This window comes from Tasmannia lanceolata, unplaced genomic scaffold, assembly GCF_043159265.1.
Source record: "Tasmannia lanceolata isolate RefF3 unplaced genomic scaffold, GAP_Taslan_0.1 ptg000016l, whole genome shotgun sequence".
Lineage (NCBI taxonomy): Eukaryota > Viridiplantae > Streptophyta > Magnoliopsida > Canellales > Winteraceae > Tasmannia > Tasmannia lanceolata.
Genome location: NW_027518693.1, coordinates 8,781,989 through 8,808,372, shown reverse-complemented (window position 1 = coordinate 8,808,372; position 26,384 = coordinate 8,781,989). Strand labels below are relative to the sequence as shown.

General features: G+C 39.5%; 1 protein-coding gene across 1 annotated transcript; it reads right to left on the bottom strand.

Annotated features, from left to right (window-relative positions):
* KUP7 (K+ uptake permease 7) lies at nt 1-24,246 on the bottom strand. The gene is made up of 10 exons (XM_077356626.1): nt 23,296-24,246; nt 19,435-19,663; nt 19,071-19,319; nt 18,838-18,888; nt 17,569-17,829; nt 17,243-17,295; nt 16,933-17,047; nt 16,423-16,677; nt 1,887-2,409; nt 1-1,050 (listed from the first exon to the last, which is right to left on the bottom strand). Exons 1-10 carry the CDS (start codon nt 23,542-23,544, stop codon nt 510-512), a joined length of 2,526 nt encoding a protein of 841 aa, XP_077212741.1. The 5' UTR covers nt 23,545-24,246; the 3' UTR covers nt 1-509.
* Between the last annotated feature and the right edge of the window lie 2,138 nt (nt 24,247-26,384).

The following is a 26,384-nucleotide window of genomic DNA, read 5'->3' as shown; positions in this document are numbered from 1 at the left end:
TGTCAAAATATAAAAGGGATTTCTAATCTTGGAATTATTAGAAATGACAAACTCATCAAAATCAGGGAGCACCATGATTTGGTCACTTCATCTGGGATTTCTAATCTGCGTCATCTATAGGAAGAATTACAAAGCATTCCCTCTATCTCCAAGATTCCAACATGTAGTTACATCCTTTTCATAGCTTCCTCAAGACAGTATAGGGGCCAAGGAAGAATGATACACAAAACTACAAAGCAACACTCAATTAATAGAGTAAGTTTCAATGGTTTAGTGCATGCAAATGCCCAAACTAGTATGAAAATAAATAAAAAATCCAAGCAACCCTTTGTATGGACAGGCATTTTCTGTTTTGTCAGCCCTCAAAATCAACTAAGAAACTCACCATGCTTCCAGGCTCCGAAAAAGAGACCGATGGTCACCATCAATAGCCTTTCGAATCCGATAACCTGTTAATTTTGATGTCAAGCATAAAAAAAATCGCCTTGTTTTGGCCAGTAACTCAAACCTCAGACCATATAAGTCATGCCCACCTGCATCAAATTTGAGTGAGGCACGCTCAAAGTCGCAATCCCCCTTCTGCAATTCTTTCTCAGAAATGCGTAGAAGTAATTGATAACCAGTTTCTTAAAAAACCAAGAATCCTTCCTTGCCCGAATATCTCCGTGCCCAAGAAGATAAACAACCCCTGATTCTTTGGCCTTGCGTATAAACGAAAGCTCCCTCTCGAGACTCTGCTCGGCATCTGACAATGCAGATTCCGACACTGGAAGTGGTGGTGGCATCTCACCCGAGGTACTTGCTTCCATGATCGATTTGCCGGTGTTTCTGTAATCGGCCAAGAGTGGCTCCTCGAGGGAATAAATACTGCCATTAGGACCCACAACATATCTTGAACAAGAAGCCTCGTTTTCGGACTCCATGTCTTCGTCCTCATCACTCTCCAATGATCGTTCCTGGGCTTCCCGGCGAATAAACTTCTCAAGGCTCTCAATCAGCAGTTGCTCAAATGTCTGGTGGTTTTCTTTGCGAACGTCCTTGTAGCCGTACCTATTGTTGGAATAAAAAATATGCGATTATTGCAGTTGATAAAAGTAGCAAGCAAATTATTTCACAAGGTGATATTCTAAAATACAGAGCTAACCTACTCAAACAAACAGAAAAGACAGGTTACATTGGAGAGAAAAAAAAATTTGGAATGGTAATTAGCAATTACATTTGAGAGATTAAATGGACTATTTTCATTTCAAACAAGCATATTGTGTCCAACTTGTATTAGGGTCATCATCACTTATTTCCTGGAATAGTTAAAGCTTTTAAAAGCATTCCCAGTTTTTGGATCCAACCAAAACAACCAGCATAACAAACAGAATTTTGTTGTGATAGTATATGGTAAAACATATCAGCATCATCCTATTTTAAAGTAGAACAGAGAACTACCTCAGATTTTCTAAGTAAAATCATGAAATTCTTGATATGTGCTAAAAATTAGTAAAATTATTAACTTCCTAATTTTAAATATCCAGTATAAAAAATATATATAATCCAGTCTAGCAAGCCTCTGAACATAAATGAGTATATCTATTTCCAAACATCCTTCACATGGTCCAGAAACACCATATTTTTTAGAAGTACCAGACTACATCAACATTTCACAAAAGCTACCAGTGCAGATTGGATTCCTCCCTATACTCTCAAAAAACAAAATTTACATAACCAACTTTTAGGGGGGGGAAAAGAAAAAGAAAAAAACTTCGGAAGACCTACGCAAAGTGTAGTACGCGCACACATGCACACACTAAGAAAAGAGTAAAAAGAAATTGAAACCATAGACAAATAAGTAATGAAGGGATCTTGATATTTCCAGGATGATTCAACATTCTTACCTAGCAATGCAGCGGAATATGTGATAATTCTTTGGGCAGACCCGCCGAAAAAGAAACCTTTCATTCTGAGGCACTACAGGAACTGGTACATACTTTATGCAAACAAATATGATCATGGAATGGATTGCTGGAAGGGTGGTCAAAAAATGCCCAAAAATTGCCGGAACGCCTTTCACCAGCTCATTATAAACTAACCCAATGCCAGGGGCTCTGATTGTCCCAAGGTTGCAGCCCAGTTTCAACAACAAATCCATAGAAAGCTTTTGCTTGACTTCAGTTTCATACTTGAGCTTGCTCCCGTAGTTCCAAATAAACATTATCATAAACACCACCGCGGCAAAAGCCACTATGATCCAGCTCCCATCTCCCACACTCCATAAAACTGAAGAAAAGAAAGTTAATTCCAACCCCAGGAAGAAAACGAGGAAACTGAGCACGACAATGATGTTTATCTGCCATATTAGAAGCATGACGACGGTTACTAAGATTGTTGTCACCATCATTACTCCAAGCTCAGCAATTCCTGTACAATAGATCCGAAATCAGAAAAGAAAAGGAGGGGCGCAAATGTATGAATTAGGGAGCCACAAACTGAACAGGTTTATAAAAAAAGGAAAACCTCAATGATACTAGTTTTGTAAAGGGAGTGGGGCGTCGCCACCCACTTGATTTGGTACTTTCCACCCATTTTAAGTAAAAGAGATGGTTGGGAAGTACCAAAAGAAGCGAGTGATAATACCATCTCCCTTCTGAAAAAAAGTTATCAACAATCAGGTCAGGTGGGGTTTAGCGATGGGCCACAAAAAGATCTACATTTAAATGCCACCTGATTTACCTCTTTCCTAAGAGTAATGGCACTGCCCCGTTGTCCTCAATTTAAAAACAAGAAGAAAATGTGCATTTTAACAATTTTTTGGTTATTTTCTAACTTCTCTTCAACCCCTAGCTTCTACCCTCTTCCTAATTTTTTTGAGTGATGAAAACATTTGCTTTATTTTAATCTAAGAAGAATTTACAGCCAAACAGAATTCTGTGTGAGACGAGTTGTCCCTGCAAAGCAGTCATTTTACATAACAAGAAACCTATACAATATAAGACCTACTTGCTACATCCACGCTGGCTACCAAAACGGGCTGCATCTACTTTGTTAATGCAAAAAAAATCATGTAGCAGTCGCTAGATAGATGTAACTGCACCCAAAATCTACCATTCTATCTTCTATCACATCTCGTTGTCGGAACCGTATTGCTTATCAGTAATCCCTCACCCCTTCTGCCAAAATGTCCACTACCTCATTCGGTGATCTATGTTTATGACAGAATACTGGGTCGACTCTTCCGCTTAAGTCTAAGATCTCAAAGATAATCCTCGCCAATCTCCAAGGTCCCGATGATTATTTTTGCACTGAATTAATAAGACATTTGTGGAGTCCTCTTCTATGATTAGATTCCCATTGAAAGAATTTTGAAGGCCACATAAAAGAGCCATCGCCCCCATTTCATTTGAACCACATTATCCGCTCAGCTTTAAAAAAAGGTTTTTAAAAAAATACCAATAGAAGCTCTAAAAACACCACCACTCAGGCTCGCCCCGGTTTGCCTTTCAAGCTTCCATCAAAAGTTTAGTTTTATCCACTCTTGTAGCGGTGGCTCCCATTGCGGTTTTTGAGAAATTCTTGATCTCTTCTCCCACATGATATTCCTCCAAGTGTCAACTCCTTAATATTGGGTTGGGAATGCGGACAATATCATACTATTTCTTTCCCTATTGATTAGTTCAATTTTTGCCTCTGCTATCAAGCCATCCATTGGTTTTACTTATCACTAAATATTCTACTAAATCTCCTCCCAAAAGTTCCACACTATCATAAATGGCACAGGGCACCATAAGGCTTTTCCACCACTTCCAAAAGGCACTCCTTTCCAATTATGAGTCCAGGAACACCCACATGACACTAAACTTAATAATTGAGCACCAAAGATTCCATGATACAGAACAATGAATAATGGTGTGATCAAGGGCTTCCTCAGGTCCCTACAAAGTAGAGACCTACTTGCTAATCAGATCTCTCTCCTTTTTAGTCGATCCCAGGTATTTATCTTCTAGACATGACCATCCAAAAAAAAGGCAACTCTAGGTAGTGCAATCGATCACCAAATTTTAGCGAGGGAAAATTGGGAACCATCCTCCTCCACTATATTTTGGAAGAATGATCAAATGGAGAAGGCACCTTGCGAACCGGGGTTCCAAATTCTCTCCTCTGTTTGGTTGCCGGAATTTTTTTGGTTCTTGGGATTTTTGTGGAACAAAAAACTTCCTGGGAGATTGGTGGGAAAAAAAACTCCCTGGAAGTATCCCGGTAAAATAAAAATCCCATGTTTGGTTGACCGGACTATGGTGGGAAAAAAAAATGCTTTGTTTGGTTGCTTGAACTGTTGGGAAGAAAAAAATTCTTCTGCAAGCTTTTTTTTTTTCTTTTGAAAAGGGCAGAATATTATATATGAGAACCGAGGTGGTCCTGAAGAAACAAAGAGAAAAATTACAATAAATCATGGAGGAAGATAGTCAAAACACTCTAAAGCTGTCCTAAAGACACCTCCTTTGGCTAGGGAATCTGCTTCAGCATTGGCTGACCTCCTAACATGGCCGAACACAATGGAAGAGCCCTGAGTCAGGTCCTCGATTTCCTCAAAGAAAGGCAAAAATCTCCAGGGAGGAATCGCCTTGCCCGAAAGCCATCGAATTACATTTAAGGAATCCCCTTCGACTATAATTTTGTCGAAAGTCTGACTATCCAGTAACTTAATCCCGCTATGAACGGCTCTAACCTCAGCTTCATTCGAGTCTGCGACTCCGATAGGACCCGAGTAAGCCCAAAGGACTTCCCCCTTGTTATTTCTGCATAGACCCCCAATTCCTGCCTCGCCCGGGTTACCAAGAGACGAACCATCAAAATTAACCTTCAGTAGTCCCTGCGAAGGAGGATTCCAGGAGTGTGTGACTTTCACTTTGCTGACCCCTTCCATACAGATGATTGCCCATCCTTCCCAGAGGTCAAAAGCTGAAACAAAACGAAACAAATGAAGACTTCGAGCCCAAGATATAACCGCTGCGATCAGCTTTACGTAAATCCAATAGGGAGACCTAGCCTCTCCTTCAAAGACTCGCGCATTCCTTTCTTTCCACAAGAACCACCATGCAGCCAGAAGGCACATCTTCCAAAGGATCCTACCTTTCTTTCTCCAAGGGCTCCATTCCCAACTCCTAATGAAATCAGCCATAGATTTGGATGGTACCCAACAGATTCCAAAGCGAGCGAAAATGAGACCCCAAATAACTCTAACAACCTTGCAGTGGATGAAAAGGTGATTAATTGATTCGCCAGCGGATAAACAGAGAGGGCAATAATCGACCAACCACATTCCTCTATTCCTCAAAAAATCCATTGTTTGAATACGACCACAGCAAACTGACCACCCAAAGAAGGCAACTCTCAGCGGACAAGAGAACTTCCAAACTGAGGATGATAAAGGCTCCGCTAAACTAGGGATCATTTGATGATAAAAGGATTTAACTGAGAATAAGCCCGAAGGGCTCCACTTCCAAACTCGTCTATCTGTGCCCGATTTCTTGATATAGCAAGTTTCTAATAGGGACAGGAGTTCTTGGAGATGATTTAACTCTCTGTCAAAAAAGGGTCTTCGAAACTTAGGAGACCAAACCACTTTCGCGAGTACTCTTTCAAAGCAATCCATGACCCAAGCCTCTTTCTGAGATGACACCATAAATAAGTCAGGAAAAAGCTCCTTAAGAGGCTACGCCGAGCACCAAGGATCCAGCCAAAACCGAATTCTATCCCCCACATAGACCTTGAAACGAACTCCAGATGCGAAAAGGAACTTCAACTTCAAGATGTCTTTCCATACCGTGACACCTTTAAGTTTAAAATTATCGGCAGAGCACCAGTGACCTTTGGAGAACCCATACTTACTTCCAATAACTCTAACCCACAAAGAGGACCGTTCTTCGCCAAACCTCCATAGCCACTTTCCCAGTAGAGCCTGGTTAAAGCCTTAAACCCTCCTAAGGCCCAATCCTCCATTTTTAATAGGAAGACAAACCGCACTCCATTTAACCAGAGAAATCCCCTTTGAAGACCCCGATCCTCCCCACAAAAAAGGTCTCTGAATTTGCTCAATTCGCTGAGCTACACTCACAGGACATTTAAAAAAAGATAGAAAATATGTCGGCATATTGGATAAAACTGCCTTTATGAGAACCAGCCTACCACCTTTGGAAACCAAGCTGCGCTTCCAGGTGTCCAATCTCCGCTCAATTCTTTGAATAATGGGGATCCATAAGTTTTGGTTTGGTCTTCCCACTCCTAGAGGAAGACCCAGATAAGATGCTGGGAGAACATCTAAAGCGCACCCCAGAATGCCTGCAAAAGAGGATGCTTCGCAGTCGGGGACGTTGATCGCATACAGCCTAGATTTTGCAAAATTAGATCTTTGACCCGATACCATCTCATAACACCTTAAGGTTGCTTTAAGATTTAGAATCTGGGATACTACTGGAGGGCAAAACAAGAGAGTATCATCCGCGAATTGAAGGATCGATACTTCTACCTTGTTTTTGCCAATTAGAAACCCTTCAAAGAGACGTAACTCACTTCCTTTTTTCATCAATCTGCAAAAGGGATTCTGCTACAATCACAAAAAGAAAAGGAGACAAAGGGTCCCCCTGCCTTAAACCTCTAGTCGATTTGAAGAAACCTTTGGCTGAGCCATTGATGAGAACAGAGAACCAAGCAGACGCTAAGCAGTTTCGGATCCACCTTCTCCATCGGCCACCAAAGCCCATTCGACCCAGTAGATAATCTAAAGCTCCCCAATCCACCCTATCATAGGCCTTCTCCATGTCAAGCTTGCAGAGAATCCCTCCTACCCCATTCCGTCGATAATAATCAATAGCTTCATTGGCTATCAAAGAACAATCAAGAATTTGACGGTTATTTATGTAAGCACTTTGACAGTCCGAGATAATTAATGGTAAAACCGCTTTGAGACGATCCGCCAAAACCTTGGCAAGAACTTTGTAGAGGCTACCCACCAAACTAATCGGACGAAAATCCGAAACTTTTGACGCTCCTTCGATCTTTGGAATGAGGGAGATAAAAGTAGCACCTGTCCCTTTGTCAAGGACTGCTCCCTCAAAAAATTCATGGAAGAATTTTAGTAAGTCCGATTTAACAGCTTCCCAACATCTTTGAAAAAAAGCCAGACAGAAACCATCTGGACCAGGGGCTTTATCTTTCGCTAAGGAAAACAGTGCTTTCCTAATTTCCTCCTCAGAGAAAGGGGATTCCAACCAGGCTGATTCCTCTAAACTTAAACTTTCAAACGGAATCTCTTGAGGAATTGGGCGAAGCATCCTATCGGCAGAGTACAAGGACCTGTAGAAGTTAATAATTTATGCAATAATCTTCTCCTTTTCCGACACACACACCCCCTCCACTACTAAGGATTCAATTCTGTTCCTTCTTCTGCGAGCGCTGGCCATGGCATGGAAATAGGCTGTATTTTTATCGCCCTCAGACAACCACTTGACTCGGGATTTTTGACGCCAAGAAATTTCTTCGAGCAGTAACAGTTCTTTATGCTCTTGGCTTGACCTTCCGTGGAGCTCATAGTCCTTTTCCGAGGCCAGACCACACTCTTCGAGGACATTTAGCTCCATCATTCTATCTTCAAGCATCCGCTTCCTGCTGAGGACAAGCTCTTTCTTCTCTTTAGCCCACTCTTTCAATTGTGCCTTAAGGAATCATAATTTTTTGCCAATGATTACATCAGCTGGCCCTTCAAAGACGCTATTAGTCCACCATCTTACTAGGCGAGCCTCCAGAAGGGAGTCTTCCAACCATGCTAATTCAAATCTAAAAGGGGCCGGACCCCACGACTCCATTTTAGGAGATAAGAGAATAGGGCAGTGATCAGAAACTGAATGAGATAAAGCTTTTTGATAGACCTCCGAAATTATTGCCAACCAGTCTCCCGAAAGTAGAAATCTGTCAATCCTGCTCCTGATCGATCCTCTGGCCCAAGTAAAAGAGGCACCACCCAACGGTATGTCCACCAGCTCATTTGACGCGATGAAATCAGCAAAGTCTCTCATGCCCGCATTGACTCACTGGCACCCTATACGATCCCTTATTGCTAAAATTTCATTGAAGTCTCCCCCAATGCACCAAGGGAAGGAGCAGAGGCTTCTCAGCTTTGCTAATTCTTCCCAAAAAAGGCACTTCTCAGAGGATGATGAAGGACCATAGACTTCAGAGAATAACCAACCAGAATTGTCATTTGATTTTCGGAATGCTACTGAAAGAGAAAAAACTCCACGCCAGACATCCTTGATGGCCCATTTGACCGTGTCCCAAGCTACCAGAATGCCCCCCGAAGCGCCTTTTGAAGCTAAGAAAACAAAATCCCATTTATTTTTGAGCCCCATGCTTCTCATGTCTATTCTGCTAATATGCTCCCTCTTTGTTTCCTGAAGGCACACAACCTCAGGACGCCATAATTTTACTAATTCTTTAATTTGAATTCTTTTCTCCTGTAAGCCCAAACCATTGATATTCCAGGATAAGATCTTCATTAACAACCTTGATCAGATCAAATCTTCCCCGCCCTGACACCGAGAGTTCTTCCTTTTTTCTTGGATTTAAGGCCTTTACTGTGCGACCCTGAATCGTAATTGATATCAGATTTTAGTCTTATCAGCTCTCTTTCCTTTCTTTTCAAATTCGCTTCTAAAAGGGAATTTGAAGTGGTAACGCCACCAACCTCCCTGAGCTCAGCCTCCTTGATACTAGATCTGTATTCCTCTTCCGGTCCCGAAAAAACTAAAGCCAGGTGGGTACTAATATGTAGAGTATGATCCACCATCAAATCAACCACATCCTGAGGAGAGCCTGACCCAGAATCATGCCTCGACAAAACAGGAGAGAGCGCTGAGACGACAGGCGGTAAAAAAATCACCGCCTTGCTACATCATCTCATAGAAGAGAGATGAGAGAGATTTCCAAGCGATACCTTTACTAGAGAGCGAAGATAAAGCTCCCTGGCGCCACCAGAAAAACTATTCGCCCGCCCTCCAAAACCACTAAAATCAAGCATCGCCTTTTTGTAACCCACAGAGCACTGAAGGAAAGAACTACCAATCGGAAGAAAGTTAGGATGCCTAAGCGGGGAACTATTCTCCTCCTGGCTTTTTGGGCCCACGGGAGAAGGAACTTGAGGGCTCGCTGGGAAAAAATCTTCTCTTCCATAAGTATCTGGTGGACCCAATATTGGCATCTCGAAAAACAAAGCTCGAGAGACTTCGCGATTTGAAGGTGGAGATAATGCTGATATAATGTCTTCAAAGCTGTTGACCAGAAAAGAAGACCGTTCCCTTGCAGAGACATCCCTCACAGGACCATGCAGACTTCGCCATCTGTAGCCATCTGGGGAACCAGATTTTTGAATTTCAAAATTGTCGCCAGCTGGTGCATTGCTATCCTGCGCCCCATGCAGCGCACGATAGGCTGTGTTCGAGAACACCGCCGGATCCACCGCCTCTTCTTCCCCAACATTTATCTCCGACTCAACCAACGATGTAGAGACTCCTTTAGTAGCATTGAATATTTCCTTATCCAAATTTATGGGAGTTTCACCTACTTCCTCTGAGAGAACCCCTTCATTTTCTGGATTGAAAAAGGCCCTCATCGCGCCATTTCTATCCAGCCTCTCAGCCACAGAAGATGCAGTGATTTTTGCAAAAAGGTCATCTGCTTCGACTCTTTCTCTTGTAGCTAGAATCCATCGGAGAGCTCCATCAATAGAACTTTGAATAGATAGCTCACAACCAGGAATTCCTTTTGACAATATCAGCAACCTGCCCACTTCATAACCATACCCCGCATAACACGAAAAATCGACCTCCACCACCTTACCTATTTTTCTCCCTATTAGACGAAAGTTATCTGCGCATGTAATGACTGCGATTAACTTTTCTTTAATAACCCTAAGATTTAGGCTTTGGATCGATGGATCTAAATTTCAAGACTGAATTGTTAGAATTTTTAAACAAAATAATAAAAAGATTTGAAAAGATTTTGGAGGGAAGATTCAAATTATGTTTCCCTCTCTTGTTTTAAAGCAAAAGACTTGCATATGTGGGGACTTGAACCCAAGACCTTGGTGAATGTGCTTGTGGTGTGTTTTCAAAACCAAAAACGTTTATGTCTTTTAATGGTAATTAAGAGAGAAACGTTTTTGTCTTTTAATGGTAATTAAGAGAGAAACGTTTTTGTCTTTTAATGGTAATTAAGAGAGAAACGTTTATGTCTTTTAATGGTAATTAAGAGAAACATTTTTGTCTTTTAATGGTAATTAAGAGAGAAACATTTTTGTCTTTTAATGGTAATTAAGAGAGAAACGTTTTTGTCTTTTAATGGTAATTAAGAGAGAAACGTTTTTGTCTTTTAATGGTAATTAAGAGAGAAACGTTTATGTCTTTTAATGGTAATTAAGAGAGAAACGTTTTTGTCTTTTAATGGTAATTAAGAGAGAAACGTTTTTTTTTCTTTTAATGGTGATTAATTATCCTCCAACAGTCAAATTCTCATCTATAAAAAGAAGAGAACAGCACCATTGGAGATATAGTTTTTACAGAAAACATCAAAGTTTCTGCTTGTCTTCTTCCTTTCCTCCGTTCTGATCTGAGCACAGTTCTACGGTGATTCTGGGTGGACCAGTCAGCGAGTGCACGTGGACTGGAGCCAACTTTGGCTGTTTTATCTTGGAGCGTCACACAAAGTTGAATTATTTCATCAATTCAAAACCCTTGTGTGCGTTGAGACTTTTCAACCCCTTATCAATTCTTTACATCGACTTAAAAGAACATGGATATGATTTTATCTTCAGGCTGATTCCCCTCACACTTTCACTTAGAGGCCGTCCCAATATATACATCTGAGGTCTTTACAAGGCAGGTGATACCTAACTTTGCTCGTATGGCTTTCAATTTATCCAACAAGAATGGTGAAGTATGTGATTTACATTGTTTCTAAGTTATTCTATATTATATGTTGAAATGGATTCAGTTTAAATTGTATTTATTTATTTGATTCTGAAAAGCTCTAAGAAAGGTAGGAAAGGTTGCTGAGCTGTATATGGAAAATTTCTCCTCACTATGTAGACGTGTTTTAAAACTGGGGAGGGCATGGACCCAAAAGGGCAGTGACCCAAAAGGGCATGACCCAGAACCGGACAATAGCGGACAATATCTACATGGGTAGGATCGGGATTTCACATCATGGTATCAGGGCTGGACCTTCCATCATATTGGAAAAGTATTTGTTCAGTGTATTTGAATTGAATTCTGGTTTAGAAAATCTCTATAAATTATCATATTGGAAAAGTATTTGTTCAGTGTATTTGAATTGAATTCTGGTTTAGAAAATCTCTATGAATTATTATGTTGGAAAAGTATTTGAATGTTATTTGAATAAATATGGATCTTGATCGGCTGTTTAGATTGAACTATCATACCTGCTAGGTTACTATCACTCTGCTTGACGTTGTTTTCTCCCCAGGATTAGAGGATGCCCACGAGGGTGCGTTTGCGCACGAGGACGTTTAGGAGCATAGAGCGATGGGAGAAATAATTGAAATGAAGATGCCTTCGTCGACGTTTCGGTTTTATTTAAGAAATTTCTAGTTTGGATTTTATTTAGTAGAACACGTTATTGCAATGTTGATGTTATTGTAAGGAACATTTTAGTTATAGAATAAGAATGGCAGTCGTTTAAGTTTCATAGATGGTTTGTTAAGAAAAAAAAAATTATTGTGAGTATTTTGACAGGTGTTTGCTTGTAGCGATCCGGTCACGGGAATCGGGTCGTTACAGCGCACCAAGCTTCGGGCGGCACTCCTTCTATCTTCCACCAGAGTGGAGACCCTACCTTAGGGAATTTTGTATTCCACAACATAAGATCTTCCAGAGGAGATTGAGGTGGAAGGCACCAATCTCTGATTAATTGAGATCTTTTAGCACCTGCAGGTATAGAGATTTGAGTTTCGAGAGGTGCAATTTTATAAACCACTACCTCAACCCCATGACTACTATTGCGAGATAGCCAGGCCTCCATCGCCTCTAAATCACCATCCCAACCCTCCTTCATTTTTCCCCAAAAACGTAGATCTGCGTTGCTAATAGACTTCAAAGGGACCACTTCTAGACTAAAAGCTATACCTTTCGAGGTAGCAGGAAGTAATGTCGCCACTTTAGCTTTTTCTTCTTTGGGCTCTTGTGGATTAGGGTCATGCCACCTTCTCACCACCCGGTTCACCTTCGATTCTGGTTGCACTAGGAAGTTGAAATCCAAGCGAGACCAGAACTTATTACATTTCCAGCATCTGGCCCTCTTTCTAAAATTTCTGAAAGCACATTTGCAGCACCGCCAATCTCCCATATCCCTATCCTTTCTTCGTTTGGAAACACTTTCCATCCTTCTTTCAAATTTGCTTTTTACTGGTAACCAATCCCCCCCTCCCTCTCTGTGGGACCGGTTTCCCAGCCCAGCTTCAGATACAGGACCAAGCGGTATCATATTGGCTCCAGAAGCGACAGAGAGCCCTACTTCTGTAATACTCCGCCGGATCCCAAGAGGAATCAAGTTTGCCCCACTGGCCCATCTAGAGCGAGCTCCCACTTCGCCTCTTACACCATATGGGTCCCTCGGAGGGGTTCTTTTGGTTCCCCTCATAGGGAACAAACTTTACTAAGGCCTCCGCCTTTGAGAAGAATGTGCCGGCCTCAAGACAGGTTTAATCCACCAGACTCTGATTCCGAAACCCACGAGGACACTGAGATGGAAGGGGAGACCGAAACTGAGGAGACGGAAGAAGAAGAAGCAGAGGAAACGGAGGAGGAATACGATGAGCCCTACGTGTACAACGTAGAAACCTCTACTTCAGAAACTTCGGTGACAGGATCGGAGAGGGAAGAGTTTGAGGCTGAAATGGCAAGAAAAATTATCCGTGTTCACTTATTATAAACTATTTCCTCTGCACTTGAATAGAAGCATGGAAGAATTTTGTGTTTCAATCCCCCTCTTTAAGCCATTTCTACTTGGATTTCTACCTCTGTACAGTTCTCCTTTTTGGAGTAGAGAAAACAGAGAAACACCAAAAAGCTACATTAAAGACGATTGCAATCAGAAGAAATCAACAGATACGAAAATAAAGCAGAGTCAACAACCTACTAGCATGCTGTATCAATTAGTTTCTGCAAGCTTATTTTTGGTTCCTAGGAGTATTTTTTTATTCCTTCTTGGGGTTTCATGCGGGGTTATTTTGGTTCCTGGGATTATTTTGGGCCCACCAACCAAACGTGGGTCACAAAAGTCCCAAGAATAAAAAAAAATCCGGCAACCAAACGTAGCATAAGAGACTAGTCAAATTATCAATTTCACTTTGCCTATGATTTCTCCTAAGACCTAGACACCATACAATGGACCTATTCCCCCTTCCCTCCAAAAAAAAAGACCACAAACTCACCCCTCTATGACTTTATAACAAGTCAAAACCTCCGCACATGAGACAAGAGCAACCACGCAGAAATGAATAAGAGATCAAGCAATTGATTTCTCTTTCGTTGAATTATATATAATGAAAGTAAGTGTACAAGTTACAAAAGTAACCCTGGTACAATATAACAAATGAGGGGTATAAAAGTAACTAATGAGTGTCTATGACCGTATAACGGTCCTAAACACATATACACTAAAGTAACGGATACTAAGCATCTTATCATGTACCACAATCCCCCTCAAATGAACACACTAGGTCACAGAGCATCAATTTGCCAATCAAAAAATCACGTTTGTTTAAAGTCACCTTTCATGAAGACATCAGCCAGCAGGCTGTGTTGATGAAGGTATATAAGGCAATGGAATCCTCCCTCTGTCATAGCACTGGCGGACATAATGACAATCAATCTCGATATGCCTTGTATGTTCATGAAAAACATAAGTGGTAGCGATCTAAATGCACTCTTCATGCGAAAATCTAATTGTGTTACAATCACCCCCTACTGTCCACGACCCATCCCAATGGCTATGAATATCCATTAATTCTATCCAAACTTGCAACCACCACAATGAACTCCACTGAAGAGGCTGAAGAACATTTCCTATGTACCTAGATATAGTACGTACTTACATACAATTTGTACTTTGAATAGCGTTATTGTTCACCTGTATGTACTTTCAAGTTGAACAACATTTCCTTAGAAGGTACTCTCATATGTCTTATATCACTGTATTTTTTGTATTGAGTATTAGAAATAAGGGTATAAATTATCACTTATCAGCATTGGAACAATGGTAGTTCCTGGTCTGAGCAGTAAGATATAAGAGATTATAAACTTATGGAGCCTTAATTATTAGAACCCCAACTGTAAAGAGCCCATGACTTCAATCGTGGATTTTTCTCACGCATGCAAAGGATGCTGAAAATCAGATCCATATTGTTCTCGCTCTCGTTTTCATTGCAGAGTTCCAAGAGGCATGCACTTCCATCTTTTCACCTGGTGCTCGGTGTCCCATTCTCTTAGTTTTGGATGCTTGATCTTCATATTCCATCCGAAACAGAGCTTTGTTGCTTAGCTTTATTGGTTCACATAGCAGGGGAACGTTCTAGGTTTGGGATGCCCATATATGAATCTCTTCAACCTTCCAACTTTGCTCTTTAATCGTCCAAATCAAGCATGACTTCAAGATTCTCATTCTTTTCTCTACTTCCTCCCTTCCAACCTTTATTGAATGATACTCCGCAAACTCAGTGATTTCAACTTTACCTTCCTCCAGCCAAATCTTTTTTTTTTTTTTGAAATGGTCCTCCAGCCAAATCTTTTCTTGAACCACAAGAGCAAACGATCTTCTGCTTGATTATGATTGCCCCTCTTCGAAACCTGTTTTCCAACACTTTCATTTGATTTCCCCTCAATATTTGAATTTCCCATTTTTCGTCTTTTCCTTCATTCTCTCCCAATCTGAACCAAAACCGAAGCTTGTAAACTCTTCCCCTTTGGCTTTGATTTGCTCAGACGAGCAGCAAAAACATACTATTACTTCTTTTTTTAATTGTGAAGCTTTCATTAAAAGGGAGAAGACCGAGATGGTCGAAACTCCAAAGATTACAAGAAGAGAAAAACAAGAGAAACAAGAAGAGAGAAACAATTATGGAGGAAGAAAATAAAAAAATTCCAAATTCGCCTGTGCCACTCCTTGACGAGCAATGCCATCTGCCACATTATTTGCCGAGCTCCGGATATGCTTGAATGTGATAGATGAGCCCCCAATTTTGTCTTGGATCTCATCAAAAACATACTATTACTACTCCTGCTTCATCTCAGATGAGGATGAGCTCTGCCATCATCATAGACCAAAACCAACCTAAACTCGAAGTTAATTGAAGCTCCTCCTGTCCCATTTCACCATATCCCTAATTTAAGCATTTTAAGCCTTCTGGTATCTTTTCCTCTTACCCATCTCAAGGATTTACATTTTGTCAAGTTAAATCTTGAAAGCGACCCAAAGCTTGTGGTTGACTTAACCAGAAACCGAACCCCAGTTGCCCCGCATAAGCTTGGGTCTCAGAACAGATGTGGTAGATGTTCCCTCTTACTACAATTCTCTTTTAAAGGGACCTCCTTTATCATCTATCACCATTTTTATAGCCTCTATTAAGTATGCTAAAACCTCCCAACCTTAAACCTCTGGCCCATTTAAGCTCAACATCTTTCCGTGCAATTAGACACGCTCTTGATAGATCTTCAGCCTCACTCATTAAGTTGTATTGTTGAATCCATTCCAACCTACCTGAAAGGACGACAACACTTTATAGATTGCACATGATAAATTAGAAGTTATTACAAATTCACGTCAGCCAAGATTATAATAAACTAGAAGGTTTGACAAATTCACCTCTACTCCTATTCTTCAAGGGATGACACAAGAATTTGAAAAGTCACTACCCCATTGTACATCCCAGGAATTATACAAATCCTAGATCAACCCTTCATCAATATATTAATATTTACATTGGAAGTTTGGTCCTCAAGTATGAGTAAACACAATGGGCATGTTTAATGTATTTGCACAAATTAAAAGAATAGATAATACTCATTATAACAGTGGAAGAAAAGATTATAATAAACTAGAAGGTTTGACAAATTCACCTCTACTCCTATTCTTCAAGGGATGACACAAGAATTTGAAAAGTCACTACCCCATTGTACATCCCAGGAATTATACAAATCCTAGATCAACCCTTCATCAATATATTAATATTTACATTGGAAGTTTGGTCCTCAAGTATGAGTAAACAAAATGGGCATGTTTAATGTATTTGCACAAATTAAAAGAAAAGATAATACTCATTATAACAGTGGAAGAAAAGAATACAAGCTAAAGTTAATTTTGTGTTACCATATGCATTTCCAATCTCGCTTATGCCATCAATGGAGGTGACAAACACCAGGCAAAAAAACAGCAGAAACCAGTTTATGACTGGGATGTAGATCTGACCCATGAATTTCCGAGATGTATGAATTATTTTAAGGCGTGGAAAACAACCAAGTGCTGTCGATTGCTTTATGCATGCGAATGTTGCTGTCGTCATTGCTCGACTCGCAATCAATGCAGCAACAATGGCTATGAAAAAAACGGGCCAGAAAGCTACACCTGCAGACAACAACAATAAATTATGCATTAAAAAACAATAAATTATGCATTTTCATTTTTTAATAAAATTATATACATGGAAGATGGACCAAAAAACAGAAACCCTGATCGAGAAGAGTCAAAACTAGGAATGTCGCATAAAGGCACAACAGCTTTTACCACTATGCTAATGACTGAATTTGCTCTATTGACAATTGATAGCTCTCTATTTATAAATAAGAACTCAGCTGATAAATGTAAGGTGTTCAAGCTTACTTGGAACTGAATAAAAGAAAACCTGCTCAGATTTTGTTTGATTTTCCATAAGGAATGCAGCTTGACCAAGGTATCCCAATAAAAGGCAAGGCAGAACCAGAAATACAAAGGTGAGCTGCAACAACAATAGCCACACAACAATCAGAAAACAAGATTGATTTAAATCATGAAGTAATCAAGAGAGCAAAGGCAGGCACCACGGAGGAGTTGTATATAACATTTATTTATTAAATAAATGCCACAATTAGCTGTATCCCAAACAAAATTGTGGAATAGCCAATATGTTATCATTATTTGGAGCTTTTTTTACCTGAACTGATCTCACCGAGAAGTAGCAAAGGTCTGCAAACATCGCTTCAGAACCTAAAATGTAATAATAACTCATCAGTTATCTTAGGTAACATTTTAGAATCATGCATACATTTACTAAACTCCTTCAGAAGAATGAAATCTGGCAAACTCTATACTCACAAGAAATCACCAAAATGTACCAAATTTATGGATACAAATGGTATACAACATTAATCTTTTTATTTTGATCAAATTATCTTGATTAATTCAGAGTCAGACAACAATGGACTTTCGGTTTTTACTTCAAAATCTATAACTTGTAGATTGGTATAATGGTATGGTTACCTGTTGCACATAAAAGACAACCCCCAAGGGACAACCAAGCCTGAGTTGAATTTCTCTTGAAATAGTAATAGATGTGTACAGGATTGAATGCTCTCAACACACTTGTGTCATGATTTATGAGGTTGTAGATCCCTAAGCCCCCAAGGGAACAAAACCATATGAATAAAGCAGGGCCCACTGCAAGCCCCACTTTGCTTGTTCCAAACCTCTGTACACTGAACAAAATTACAAGAAATATAACCGAAATAATCACCACTGCATCTGCAGAAATTTAAAGGAAAAGATCTAATAAATATGGATTCATCGTAGTTGATCATATTTAAAACAATAAGAACACATGCAGATCAAATGAGCAGTTAGGAGAACAATGAATAATATAGGGGTCCTTCAAACGAGTGTACATCATGGATCTGATGTATGGAACATTGTTTGGATGGATTATATTCTTTAATAGTGAACAAACTCAATAACATTGTTTGTATGGAACAATTTTTATAAATACTCTAGTTGTGAGTGATTACCAAGTTATGCTTAAACTGTTTGGGAACATATGTTTGCTGCCCTATTGTAGTAACCTGTTTATTGCACCAAAAGTTCCCAGATCAGATTTGCAAGCCCTAGGTTTGTATCATATATCTAATCAACTAAGGATATGGGACCTCATACCTAATGATTAGACTGAAGTTTAAATAGCATGTGAGAATTCTTGTTTTTGTTCTTCCTTGGGTATTCAGGTTTCTGGCTTTGTGTGCTAGTTGGACTGCTTTGGGCCACTATGCAGTGTCCTCTCCTGTATGTTGCTTTGAGTTTTTAATTAAGTTTTTGATCTGTTAAGAAACGTAAAAATGTTAAAGATTTGATATATCTTCTTCCATCAAAATTTAAATTGAATGTAATGACCACTCGTTTCTGGATATTTCATGAAAATGCAATGGCAAGTATCCATTAACTATCACAATGAGTACTAAGGCCTTATTAAATAATAAATGCATGATCATCTTTAATTCTTTAAGAAGCATATTTAACTTGGTAATCCACAGTTATGGCAGAAAGAAATAACAAGAATCATTGCACAATTTTACTGGCTGTTTGTTTTAGGCCCTGTTTGTTTAAGATTGTGACAACCAATTGTGAGCACAAAACCGATTAATGGACTCAAATTTAAACATAATGTCAGGTCCAATAATCAGTTTGGCGCTCACAATCGGTTGTCATAATCTAAAACAAACAGGGCCTTAGAGTTAATTTAGCAACAGATTATAGAATCACCTCGCTGAACTCCAGATATTCCAACCTTCAGACCACTCACAGCTGAAGTGACTGCAATTTCACAAAGGAAAAATAAATGGCAATGGAGAAAAAGACTGTACAGAATAGGTTATTCATTTTGAAAAAAAAACAGAGTAGGTAAGCCTATTATTCACAGAAAGAATAATATACATAGCTATGTCACAACCATAAACCCCAAATATAACATATTCATAACGGAAAATACTACAAACCTGACATTACTGGGGTCACCACTCCATCTGCGATCACCATAGAAGTACCAAGGAGTACTAACGTCAGCAGCATTCTTTTTAGTGTCAGAGAAGTCTCCAGCAGCTCCTTCATCTTTAAAGACCTCTCAAGTTCTGGTGATGGCACCTTAAGTCTGAAACTTGATATGCGGGCATCAGAAGGCAATTGGTTTGGGAGAAGACTGACCTTCGCATGCCGACAAATCAACGAGTATAAAGCAAATGTCCCACCTATGATAGTCATAACACAATAAAAAAAGTCCTCAGCGAGATTCATAATAAAGGAGAAAGAAGGACAGCAAAGAGAATTGATACCAAAAGGCTTTGTTTACAACCTGTACCATACCTTCACCATCATCATTTGCCCAAAGAACAACAAGGATGTATTTGATTAGTGGTATCAGAATTAAGGTATATAAAACCAGTGACAGTGCTCCAAGAATGTCCTCCTCCCCATGAATAGGAGATTTGTTAAACATAACACTGAAGGTATATAATGGACTTGTTCCAACATCACCAAAGACAACTCCAAGTGTCTGAAAGGTAAGTATAATTTTCTTGCCCAAAGTAAAGTCCTGCAATCGAACCAAAATAATTCAGACACAAGTTTTAAATAATAATTTCAGCTTATGAGCACTGCAGCTTTTACACAACAAAACTTAAAGAATATGATCAGTTCATTATCACTAATTTCACAAATGTTTCTTGTGCAGTCACAACACATGAAACAATAGTTTCATTGCTTCAAAGGTCTCATACCATTAAGAACTTGTACTGTAGTGAATAAGTAATAAGTTAATAACAACGTTAGTCTTCTCTAAAGCCAAGGAATTAAAAAAATAGAAAATGACTGTTCTTGAGAAGTTTTAGGGCCTGAACGTATGCATGATCTCTTGACATGTTTTATGAATTCATGAAGAGTTGGTCTAGCAGCAATGTGAATCACACTTATAACTATAACAATACATAATCGGAGATGTTTGAGCAAGCAACAATATGAATCTTACTTTATTACCATAGTAAACCAATGCCTCAAAACATCAATTCCAATTTCTGGAAGGAGAGCCTAAATACATACGAGTTCAGTGACAGTTGCAGATGTTGCTTGATTCTTATCTTCTGCAATTGACTTGACACAACATGTTTTTTTGTTTTACAAGACACCAAGTTATTTCCAAAAATACAGAGCAACCCATTGTCAATCTTCCATCACCGTTTCTTTTTCTGGGAGATGACAATGACTATGATAAGGAGGAAAAAAAAAGTACAAATACAAAGAGGGCTGATGGAGTCCCACAAAATAAAATAAAAATATATAATTAAAGTGAAAACTAGCAGCCAACACAAAGAATCTTTTTCAAGTCATTCTTTAGCCAGCCCAAGTGGCACCTTGTTAACACTCTTAGGAACAGACTTGCAAGATGGACCTAAATCTCTAATAGTGAGGACACTCTTTTCAAACTTCCAAGGACCTAGATACTCCATTAAAGCACAGGAAATGATATTAGCAGAGTCACCTCCGATTGAAAGAGCACTAGAGAGATACCAATCAGACGAGAGAATTCTTTTACACCACAAATGTGAGTGAGCCTCGGATTATCTTGTGAACAACTAAAAAAAATCTAGCTTTATGCAACTAGGAGGTGGAGGGGCCCATCTTGCCACCATTTTGACTTTACTCATGTGACTCCATCACTCCAATCAATAACTTTCCAATGATGGTAAATACCCCTCCAAAAATCCCCAAACCTTCTTCCTATTGTCCAATGAATGATGGGAAGTTTCATATCATGAGCAACCTGCCACAGACAGATCTTCTCAACAAAGATCCTCTCATTCCATTAACCCCATACAATCACGCATGTCCTCTCATTCCATTAACCCCATACAATCACGCATGGAGTGATCTTCCTAAAGTTTCACCTCTCGCCATATAATCATGCATGGAGTCAGGGGCGGAGGCACATATACGCCCCCCCCCCCCCCCCCCCCCCACACCCCCCCAACCCACGCCCAAGTGTAAATTCCTGGCTCTGTCCCTGCATGGAGTGATCTTCCAACAGGTTTCACCTCTCGCCCAGAAGGTGTCGGAGTACCACCAACATGAAAAGAGCTCCAATGTTGATGTCGGAAGCACACAAGATGCCAAAATACTTGAGAACATGAGACCACTCTCTGCTACCCACTCGCAATGGATGAAGAGGATATTGCCTGATGCCTCTGCTTCCCTGCAAAGGCAACACATCCATACAAGACTGAATATTTTCCTCTTTAGCACATAATATGTGCTAATGGTCTCTTCTATCATTGTCCAAAAAAAGAACTCTACAAATAGGGAACAAGGCACCCCAAATAATATAAGACTTGGAACTCCACCCAGTTTCAATGATAAGCAAAGAGGTGAAGGAATAGATTAAGATCATACCATTAGGATCGCACAACTACACTCCTATCACATGCACAACAAGAAATATGTACAGACTCCATTTCAAGAAGCGAAGACATAACTTTAAATGGGCTAGTAGAAGATAGCATAATGCCTTAGCCTGGACTGGATTTTATGTATCTCCGCATTCTATAAATTGTTAACTGCTCATTCGTGGGATTGTCCATAAAGTGACAGTTAGATCACATGTGATATGAGGTCAAATATGTGCATTGTAGCGTTAACTAGCCCCACTTCCATGAATCTGTTCAATCAGACATTCAAATGCTCTGAAAATCATCATCCCATTCTTTAACAAGATTACGCTTCTATGACATGGCACTTGGATATCCAAAAATATTTCAACTTCATATGACCCTTTTGTCAAAAAATTTCCTTATTTTTCATCCAAGTCCCAACCCAATTATTCTTTATGTTAAAGTATTAAAGATTAAATAACGCCTTCTCCAACAGCTTAAGCTTTTGGAGTGACTGGTTGTTTCAAATGGTATGGGTTCAAACTTCCTCGACAGCAAAAATCCACATGCAATGGCCAAACCCAAAAGAGGGATCAAATGTGCTACGTGTAGGCCAATCCTAAAAGAGGTGCCACACGTGAGGGGGAGTGTTAAAGTATAAAAGATTAAATAATGCCTTCTCCAACAGCTTAAGTCATTTCACACTTTATTAATTCCACTAACCATCTAGACACAGAACGATAGCAGCTATTTTTTATCAGAATATTCAGTGCATAGAGAGGAATCAGATGCAATGCACTAGAAGCTAATTGACGCCAAATAGCTATCACAGACCAATCAGCCAGGAAATGTTATGCCAGCGTGGACGTTGCGACCTAAGCGGGGTGGGCAGTAAGATCCCACATCGGAAAGGGAGAGAAAGCTCCTAGGCTACATATGTGAACCCTCTTTCTCTCTGTATAGACGCGTTTTCAGCATCTCCAAGGGATGGGCCCCACTTGGCCCCACATAGTGGGTCGGGCACAGTTAGTGCTGCTGGAAAACAAAACTGGGGAGGGTGGGAAAACCAGAACCGAACAATATTTACAAAAGCTTCTGAAGGCACCGGGAGCTAATTCAGACCAAATAGCCCATAAATCTCATGGAGGTTAAGCTTGCATCCGAACCAAGAAACCAGCACATAAGGAAAGGAAAAACAAGTCCTTTTTTCACTGGAAGATTGATTATTAATTGATTGGCAATAACCACAGGATTACTAGTAATATGTGTAATTCTCACTATTGTCTATATCTATGTAGATATCAGTATATAACCCGTGTTTCTACAGCTTCAACACCCAATTAAGAATCTATCAAGATCACAAAAAACAAAACAAAAAAGATAGATTTCCATATGATATCTTGTAATCAATCACATAAAGAAACCCTTTTTTCATGTAGGTAAGGTGGCTTGGACTTGCAGCCGCTCATGAGAAAAGTGATATTCAAAAGGATTTGGCAATTGTCTGAAGTTGTGAACTTGTCCAAGCACACCTACAGAGCTAGTTCCCAATTTCAACAATATTAACAAATCCACTATATGATGATCTCAGTAGAATTTCAAATTCATTTCTACGAAAAAATAAAGAGGATTGCATTTCCAATACAATTCACGAAACCATAGATTCACTTTGCTTAATGAGAGATCCACGATTCAAATGCGCTACTCTAACATATAAATTAAAATCTATAGATTGATCAGATAGAACACAAGATGGACATTATAAAAGTTTCTGATCCAAGTAAAAGCCTAACTCCACATATACCTCATAGTCATTTCTCTGAGCACCAGGAACCTCGAGCGCCTCGACATCGAAGGAATCAACGCGGGGGCCAGTTCTAACCAGTCGCTGCTCCCCGCTCTCGTCATCTTCGGAATCAAAACTCGTCCGACCAGGCGAATCCTCCATGTCTTCTTCACCAGAAGCATCTTCATCCTGAAAAACCCATCTTGATTCCATTGAATCCATCTTCACCAATCCACCATTCTCCCTATCTAACCCTTCCTCTGCCATTAGTTTGGGATACAGAAAACCCCCAAATAGAAACAAAACCTCAAAACATCTGAGAAATTAGGAAACCCCAGCAAACTTGCATCAAGGATAGAAAAAAAAAAAAAAAAACCCAGAAAACCCTTATCAGAAAACCATCAAAAGAGATGAGAAATGGATGGAGGACAAAAATTACAAAAAACCCACCTCAATAGAACATCAAAAGACAAAATTACTGCGAAATATCCAAAAATTCAGAAAACCCATCTCAGCAAAAGAACCAAACGAAATGGGTAACTGACAAAATCAAAAAAATAAAATAAAACAGATAATAATAATAAAAACAATCAAAATTTCTATGCAACAGAGTTCAATAAAATCTTAAATCCCAAATGGAAGAAACTAAATCAGATAGAGATAAACGGAAGAGAAAACAAAATGGGACTTCTTTAAATCGGAATTAAACAGATCTCGTCTGAAGTTCAGTTAAATGAAGAGTCTAAACAAAGAAAGGCAAACGAAGCAGGATTTATCACCCCCCATGAAAATTTTCTTTTTTCCTAGTTTTTCTGCAGTTCGTTGGAATAGAAAAGGAAAACCGGTTTTTTTCTAGATCAACTTTCCTTTGCCCACCGTAACAAAACGGGCAGGTAAAAGAGACAATCAGTATAGATTTTCTAACTCCCGCAGGAAGCATATTACGCACTCTTTCGAGGTGGCATCACGTTGCTCGTTCGTAAAAAGCAAGGGGTGCGTACTGCGCTCTCTGGTACAGATTAGAATTATTGGTTCAACATGGGACTAATCGCACTGGGGAAATTTTGTATTCGGCCCCCTGTTTCTTCCCAGGCCCACCTCTTTTAGCCTTAAAAAGTGAAAATAGTAGTCGTAAAGGTTGTAACTTGGGTCGGGTTTTACCCGCCCGGATCTACCTGACCTGAAAATAACGGGTTTAGAAATCCTGGGTTCTTTGGTTGGAAATGGTTTTCACGTTGAAGAACCCAACTCAATATCTCGGGCCCGCAAAGTTTAAAGATTGAAAAAAAATATTCAAAACCCGACCCGACTCTCGCGGTGAGATTTTATATGGTGTAAGCTCCTATGGTCTAGTTTTTTTTTTTTTAAATATTGTACAGGCCACACAGTAGGATGACTCAAACCGTCCATTTAATGGGCCAAAACATAAATAGGTTGTGGCCCAAAAATCATTTTCATAGGATTATTCCAACCCTCAGGTCTATAGAGGAACTGCATATTTTGAAAACCTCTATACCAAGGGTTGGGATCATCTTATGGAAATGATTTTTGGGCCAGAACCTATTTGACGGGATCATCGTAGTATCGGATGTGGTACGGACAATAAGTTTTGAAAAGTTTTGGACTATACGGGATTACACCCATATAAAATAGGGATTTGCTAGCATACATCGCAAAAGGCATTTCATAAATGGTCTGTTGCATGTCAGAGCAACCGCCTCATGAATGAAGACAAAATCTGCTGAAAAGTGAGCCCATGTGGCTGCTTTGACATGCAACAGACTATCAGCGAAATGCCTTTTGCGATGGACGGCAACAAATCCCATAAAAATAAGATATCTTTGGAATAACATAATAAGATATTTTCTAGTACATTGATTTAATTGTTTACATTGAGGTGATTAGGTTTGTGATGTGAAAAATTAATTCCTTTTTTCTACAAAGAAATTATTTTATGGTATATTGATATAATTGTTTTCATTCAAGTGATTATGTTTGTGATGTAAAAAAATTAATTTTCTTTTTCTATTATCTTTGAAATTAATCATTATCTTAAGCTAGACATTAAAACCCAACCCGAGAAACTACGCCGTGTAGGCCGGGTTGGATTTATGAATCTTGGGTTTTCACATAAAAATGCCTTCTAATCACTATCATAAGCTAGAAAATGCCTTTTAATATTTAACTACAATTTAAGCTTCACATTCAATTAGCTTAATTGGATGGTTATTAACTTATTATTGCTTGATGACTAGACCCTATTTGATAGACAATTTCGGTTGTTCTAACACCATGGGTGGGTCCAAGTAAAGTGCTTCTTGCCGTATCCTAGGGCTTATAGTCCAGAAATTGGGGCCACGAGCAATCCTATGCATTGTTGGTTTCCTCAAACTGATCCAACGATGTCATTTATCTCTTAAACTCTTTTTATGCGTCGATTTTGCAAGCTAGAGTTTGGATGGTTAAGATTGTCCGATCTTCTAGTTGTTAGAGAGAAACGGTCATCTATTAATTGACAAATTCAGGTTTTAAAAATATGCATCCTGAGATTTGTAAAACCTAGAAATATGGGAGGATATGCTACTCTCTAGCTAGTGAAAAGAAGGGAGAGAAGTAAAAAATGACGGCCGGTCCGCTTCTTCTCTTATCTCTTAGCTACAATTTTGAAGAAATCTCGGATTCTAAAATCCGCATATCCAACCGGCCCCTAAAGATCTTTAGCAATGGGTGATCCACTCCAGCTCGAGCAAGCTTGTATGCCTCTCCATTAAATTTAAGGAAAAATATCCATAAAAGAATTTTTAGGAAAAGACTATTTTTCAAGAAAAAAAACCTTTATAAACAAAGCGTCTAGATTGCCAAAATAAGGAATCAGAATCAGCATCGTGTTAGAATATGTGAGATCTCACAGTCAGATTATGTTAAATTCACACCGTTGGATCACCATGGTGCTAGATTAGGCAAGTGGGTTGAATGGGGTAACCTAGCTAGATTAGGTAGCTAGCTTAAATTAGCAATTAGGCTAATCTTAGTAGGTAGGATTTCTAGAATTCCTTAACTTTTTTTCTCATGGTTACTGTTAGGCCAAAAATCGGTAACAGGTTATG